Genomic DNA, 7,150 nt, shown 5'->3' with positions numbered 1-7,150 from the left:
TAAATTTATAAACTACCAATGTTTTAACAATCACAACAAATATTTAAGAACTTTGAAAAATATCTATTTTAAAAATTTATTTTCTTTGTTTATACTAAAAGATTTATGTCTACATTTATTTTGTTGATTTTAATTAGTTGTGGTTAACAAGTTTAATCACTTGTTAAGGAAGGAGCCTTGCCTGTTGTTGAGCTAATAAATAAGCTTTATAAAGAAACATATATATAATGTGAATACTCATTATCTGAAAAGAAAAAAGATTGTTAAACATTTCTTTAAAAAATTATTAATGATATTATTCAAAAATTAAATTTAAATTTTTTCTTATTATAATATATTAAAAAAATAATTTTTTTACTAATAAAATATTCTAAATAGGATATTTAAAAAGTAAAAATACATATCCCGAAAAAAAATTGTCAACGACAGGAGTAATGATTGTAATCCCGAAAAAGTTAACCTGGCCGGCAAAAAATATTAAAATGAATTACAATCATTCACATTCCTTTCACGCTGTGTTGGACAGACTTTGTTCCTTCCCTATAAATAAATTACATTCACATTCCACTATAAAAATGCAATTTCCCACAATCCTTGAAAGATGCCTATTTATCCCCTTTCGTTTGAACGAAAAAGGGGGTTATTCACTACATGAGGAATTGAAAGCTAAACAGAAGTTCCGTTTGTATTACTTGGCGCATACGCTAAACAGTATGCTTATCACATACAAAACAAGTCCGAAATTTTGTTGAATTACTACATAGCAAAATAAGCAATTGATCAATGGCAATTTTTAGACCATCATAGCAAAATAAGCCATTGATCACTACAGAGTAACAGTTCCTGGCCTACAATAAACCTTATTCATATGCATTTACAAAGGATGAGGGTTGTTTCCTAGCCTTATGCAAAGCAATACAAAGCAATCACCATACTAAGTCCGAAATTTTGTAGAACAAAACCTAATTCTTTCCTGGAGATCAATGGCTTTTTTTAGACCATCATAGCAAAATAAGCCATTGATCACTACAGTAACAGTTCCCGGCCTATAATAAACCGCCTCTATCAGGATGCAGAGGAAAAAGTTCCAAAGTTCTCTGCACTTCTTCTTCTTCTTCTCCCTGGACATAAGTGGACAAAGTTATAAGTTAGTAATGCAATGAGTTTCTTATCAAATAAGAAAAATTGTTAAAGGAATCCAGTTACTTACCTCTACATTAACCCTGTTTCCCAACTGGTTTGATTGTGCAGAGCAATCAGAATCTGAAAAACATATTTCTATATCAATAGAATGATTTGGGGAAAAAAATCTTACCAATAATAAATAGAGCTACAAAAGTAAATCTAAACAAACTTCATTAGGTATAAAATTTAAAGCTAGAGGATTCTTTAGACTGATTACCCAAGCCTGGGCCTAGCTTTTATTGAATTCATGGGCTGATAAAATAATTTGTGTATTCTATTCTATATTTCACATCGTCATTCAGTGATCTATCATTAGATAAATGAGAACTAACACACAGATTATTTACTTGGAAACCCCAATTCCAGATTCAAAAACAATACTTTTGACTACCAGACATGGATTATCTAAACCTTCAAACTTTATTAATAACTTGTATATAACTTCTGTAACAATATATAAAAGTATATCAGTAAGAAGATCACATACTTATGGCTTCTGATTGTTGTTTTCTGCGTTTCTCTCGAGTACCTTCATTGCGAAACCAATAATATACATTTTTGGCTTCCGCTTTCCCATAACGCTGTAGATGAGAGGTAATTTCATCTATATGGGCTTCACACGGTGGTTTTCTTGTTCCAGAAGCCCACACAGACTCTAATATCTGCTTTTGCTCCAAGCTTGGATTCCATTTTCTGCTTTCCACCACACTTGAATATTGAAGTAGCTCCCTTTGCCTTGTACTCTCCTCTACACTCAATGGAAGAATTACCCTGGGCACTACAGCCAAAAATGGAAGACCGTCATTGTAATGCTGTAAAAGGGGAAAAAAATACTCAAAATAAAGAATAATTTACTTACCTGCAGACTTTCCCCGATCCATTACGAGCTTTCCACTGGAACAACCCTGCAACAGAAAATTTATCTATGGGGTCCTAGATAACAAATCTTCACCTTCTAAGCCGTTCAAACAAGTGAACCCTATATTATAGATGAAAAGGCGTTGGAGAAAATGGATACGGCCACATGAAATAAATAGGTAGACGGTCACATGGAACTTCTACGTGGATGATTAACCGACCCCAAAATGGATACCAAGAGTGGATACCATTGCATTAGGATTTAGGATGGTGTTGAGTGGAAGACTACATTCGAGACCAATGAAGGATTGTATAAGTGGTCGGTCATTCCTTTTGGACTCATTAATACATCAAGTTCATTCATATGCCTAATGAATGAAGTACTGATGGATTTTATACGTAAGCTTCTCATTTTTTATCTTTGTTGAGGGATTCAAAATTAATGATTTAGAGAAGGAGAGAGAAATTATGGAACGGCCTATACTAATGAACATTTGAGGGGTAAGATATTTTCATGGTTTAGCCAGATTTTACTACAAGTTAATTAGAAATTTTAGTACTAATTCCTCACCAATGAAAAAGATAGTGAGGGGAGACCAAAAGGTTTTCAAGTGAACATTCAGATTATAGAGAAGCTTTGAATTACTAGAGAAAAAGCTGATGGAGCACCTAGTACTAGACTTATCGGATTTCAACAACGTATTTTAGGTTGATTGTGATGCGAGTGGTAATGCTATTAGAGAAAACTCCTTAGCCAAGAAGAGAGGAAAATTGGTTATTTTAGTTAGAAGTTGAATTATGCCCAAAGAAGTGTAATGGTGAAAAATTAGGGTTTCCACACCAAAAAGGATGAAAACTGCTAGTTTTATGGCCTAATGACCATTACATTTAAAGGAGGGTTGAATGCAATAGATTTAGTCACAAACTAGAAATGATAAGGATTGAAAATATTCATTGGATTCGAGTGGTGGATTTGTTTGCTCTCTTTTGTGAGTTGAGTTGCTGAAATTAGGGTAAAATATTGAAAATGAAGATAAAAACAAAGAATCGGTGACATATAGATGTAAGATTGAGACACACACCCAGATCTGACAAATATAAGCAAATTTGGATTGGATCCTCAAAAGAGCTCCCAAAATGTCAGGATCTTAGTGAATTTAGCCCTAGTCATCCAAACTTTGCACTTTTGTCTCTACAAATAATGTCGATTTTGAAGATCACAACTCCATACCTATTTCCTGCACATAGAAAGAAAGGGAAATAGGTTGGGAATAGGCGCTTGCCCAACTCAAACCTCAGTTTTAGAATTAACCATGAAATAGAGATAAAAGACAATTGAATTGTTGTAATTAAAGATTCTCCTTTTAAAGGAGATGTTGAATAATAACTAAATACCAAATGATATACCTCCTTGTGAAGTTTTGTATGTCTCCACATGGGATTAGGCTTTCATGAAGTTTTTAACAAAATAGGATGTGAATGTCCACTTCAATGCTTGAATCTTGACTTTGTTGTTGCTCGAAGGCTTGAAGAAAGACTGATTACTTGCTCAATTTCTTGAATGCCTGGATGAATACTTGATTTAATGTGTTTATAATGTATGCTTTCTTATCAAAATGAGAGAGGATATCCTCCTTTTATACTTGCTTGTCAAAAAACTTGCTAATTTCTGACATGAGTCAACATGGAGATAAGTTTCCCACTCAAATTTTAAAAGGCAAAAAGGGTTTTAAGAGGGGTCCAATTATGAAGGACCAAAGCGTGGCGGTTTGATCCTACCCCAAAATAGGGCTAGGACAAGGTGCCTAGTTGATGCAAAAATAAAAAATGCAGTCATACTTGAGTGATATGTGCAAAATTGGGTCCCAATCAGGCCTAGGGGTGCAAACGCTAAGGTAGGGACCTAAATGCGGTCAAAAGTATGTAAGGGTGTAATTTTATGATGCTACATTTAGCCCCCACTTCAGCAAGACTATGAAGTCAATCATACTCTCGATAAAGTACAATGCTTCCTATTGAAAAACTTTCACCAAGTCACTAAGAACGAAAGATACACAAAGCCCCCAATGGACTTTATGATCTTACAACTTCAATGACAAGATAAAAAGGACATCATGAGAGAAAAAGAAAGAGTGAACCGTGACTACAAACTAGCAAGGTTATCTTAGTATGAGTCATGAAAATAAAAATACTAAAATTACAAAGAAAAAGACTAAGTTAACTAAGTAACTTAAGTATCAAGATATGCAAAAGAGAGGGATCATTGAGTGGAGTGTATGTTGTTGGAAATTCATAGTCATTGGATTCATATGTTGTCATGGATGGCAACAAGATTATATTGAAGGCATATATCAGAAGATACTGGCATTGGAGGCATACATCGGTAAGCACCGACATTGGAGTAATCAGGGTCATCACCGACACTAGCATCCATCACTTCAATGAAGCCAACATCAGTCTAGGATCCGAAAGGTTTGATGTGTAAACTCATTTTCTAATTATTGTATAGAGAAGATATTGAATATCTTTTGTACTATAATCTGACATAAGGCATATTGTTTGTAGAGGGTATATAAGTTAGTCTGCTAGGTCATTTTGAGATCTGACAAGGTAGTAGAATAAAGTGATGCAAAGGATATGTATGTAGATCATTTGTATGTGAATGTAATATCATGTCATGCTCAGTAGATGGTTTGTAAATCATTCTTGGAGAAAAGGAGATAACAGTACAGAGTAGAGCTATAACCGAGACTCTTTTTGGCATTGGAGATGCATTTTGTGAGTTCACCATTACTGTTTTATCTCAACGGAAGCTTCTAGTCAGTGAGACTCTTTTGTATTGAGCAATGTTCCTTCTTGCATGTGCAGACCCCATTGCCATGTAATATCTTTCATATATCCAATGAATTGATATTGTGAGTCACAAATCCCACCGTGGTTTTTCCTCTTTAAGGTTTTCAACGCATTAAATTATGTGTGTTATGGTGTTCATTCATGTGGCTGGTTTATTTACTTCATGTTATATGTTTCCTCATTTAATGGTTTATATGTGTATGTTATAAAAGGTTAAAATCTTGTTTTACCAACAGAACACTGATTCACCCCCCCTCTCAGTGTTCTTCGATTCATTGTATTCTAACAATTGGTATTAGAGCTTGGTACCTCGAAGGAATTTTAACAACTTGAGGAAGATCCTAAAACTAGAATTATTGAACATGGCTATGGAGAAGCAACTTGAGATGGCACTTGAGGATTATGATGCTGAAAGGTTGACGAACTTGAAGCTAGAAGATGAATTGAATTCTGCTAATGAATTCATTCTTGTTCTACAAGAAAGGTTATCAGCAGCTCAAGCTAGGAGGAAGAAACTTTTGCAAGACCAGGATAATGAAGAGAAAAATGCACTTAAGGAACAATGTCAGAAACTGAGTCAAGAAAAAATGCTCATGAAGAATGAAATGAAAGACCTAACTATGAGGATGTCAAAGGATATTGAGGACAGAAATAAGAACGAAGAAAATCTTGGTGTATCTCTAAAGAACAAATTTGAAGAATGTGGTAGATTGGCTCATGAGAATGGTCTATTGAGAACTAATTTGGTACAATCCTAGAATAATGAACAAGAGTTGGAGAGACAAATAATAACTCTGAGAGATGATCTGACTACTACAAGTGAGTATAGAGAAAAATTCAGGATAAGTGTTGCACAGTTGGATGATTTATTAAAAAGACAAAGGTAGAGTGAAGATTCTAGAGGACTTGGATTTGTACAAGGCAAAAGCTTTGGTACTTCAAATGAAGATCAGACAATTGGTATGCAGAACTCATCAGACCAGAGGAAACCGGTAAGAAAATATAATACTAACAAATTCAATGGTAGATTCTTTGTTTATAATAAATTTGAGCGTATGGCTAAACAATGTGGAAATAGAGCAAATCAAAACTACAATTCAGTTCCCAGTCAATGCACAAATTGCAAGAAATATGGTCAAAAGTCAGAAGATTGCAGAATGAATGTTAAATGTCATGCATGTGGAAAGTTTAGACATTTGGCTAATAAATGTAGGTCAAAAAATGACATCGGATATGTCAAAGCAATTCAAAATAACAATGTTACATGTTATGCATGCAACAAAAATAGGTCATATTGCTAGCTACTATAGAAGCAAGACTACACCAGTTAGCAATGATAAAACAAATAAGAAAGGAAAGAATAAGGTAGATGAAATACAACAAGATCACACTAAGAGATGGGTTAGAAAGTCAGAAGAACCAAGTGGAGATGCAACTTCATTGGTAACTGCACGAGTAACTTCATCGGTAGAATAGAGCATTTCTGCACCGATAGGAAATTCAACTGGTAACTGAGGCATACGCCTTAGGGGTTGGAAAATTCATTGTAAATCTTGCATATTCCTCAGAAGGGATCTGAAAAAAGATCTTGAGAGTTGTATTGATCATTGATGGAGGTTTATCCGACATAAATCTATGAAACCAACATCCTGTAGGGCGCACCGCTAAGCATTTATGATAGTGAAGGATCAGGGTTTACTCGCTGATAAAAAGGAAAAATGGACTCATTTTCACTCACCCATCAATCAAGCAAACAAGAGAGAAGTAAAGGTGAATCACAAGCGATCAAGAGCGAGCAAAGGCATTCTGAAAGGATTTCTAGCAGTTATCTAAGAAGTGATCAAAATCTTTAAACCAACGATCGTTATCTACGTATTTCTTTGAAATGGCATCCAAATCATCATATGCTCAACCTACTATTTTTGAGGTTAAGGATAGGCTTAGACCTATTTTCAAGGAATTTCCTCAAATTACAATTAAGGAAGACTCTACTGGAACATTTTTTATGGTTCCCGATGGCATAGTTTATGTGGAAGATGTCATAGCTTATATTCACTGCATCTTGGAGGATTTAGGCACTGAGGAAATCAAGGGAATGTATCAATCTGTGATACTACGTAGCTCCAAAACAATCAAGTTGAAATATCAAATCATTGAAGACCTAGGGTTAAACGAAATCTTGTATGTACTGGAATTAAAGGATGAAATGATTAGATATGTTGTAAGAAGGGTCCATAATGAATTCATCTAGCTG

General features: G+C 34.5%; 1 protein-coding gene across 2 annotated transcripts; it reads right to left on the bottom strand.

Annotated features, from left to right (window-relative positions):
* Window positions 1-562: 562 nt before the first annotated feature.
* On the bottom strand, window positions 563-2,169 carry LOC131054811 (WUSCHEL-related homeobox 1-like). 2 transcript variants are annotated; one of them, XM_057989420.2, is made up of 5 exons: window positions 2,045-2,169; window positions 1,673-1,963; window positions 1,211-1,263; window positions 1,058-1,121; window positions 563-962 (listed from the first exon to the last, which is right to left on the bottom strand). In XM_057989420.2, exons 1-5 carry the CDS (start codon window positions 2,064-2,066, stop codon window positions 904-906), a joined length of 489 nt encoding a protein of 162 aa, XP_057845403.2. In that variant the 5' UTR covers window positions 2,067-2,169; the 3' UTR covers window positions 563-903. The 2 variants fall into 2 exon arrangements, with proteins under 2 accessions (XP_057845403.2, XP_057845404.2); XM_057989421.2 differs by having other exon boundaries at window positions 566-1,121.
* Window positions 2,170-7,150: the final 4,981 nt, after the last annotated feature.

Source organism: Cryptomeria japonica, chromosome 3, assembly GCF_030272615.1.
Source record: "Cryptomeria japonica chromosome 3, Sugi_1.0, whole genome shotgun sequence".
NCBI lineage: Eukaryota > Viridiplantae > Streptophyta > Pinopsida > Cupressales > Cupressaceae > Cryptomeria > Cryptomeria japonica.
Note: the sequence above shows the minus strand (reverse complement) of the source record. Positions and strands in the feature narration are given on the sequence as shown.

Coding starts and splice junctions, on each gene's coding strand:
- LOC131054811 (XM_057989420.2), bottom strand. CDS start 2,066: ATGGATCGGGGAAAGTCTGCAG. Junction 1,964..2,044: donor GGATCGGGGAAAGTCTGCAG/GTAAGTAAATTA, acceptor TTTTGGCTGTAG/TGCCCAGGGTAATTCTTCCA. Junction 963..1,057: donor TCTGCATCCTGATAGAGGCG/GTTTATTATAGG, acceptor GGAAAGAATTAG/GTTTTGTTCTACAAAATTTC.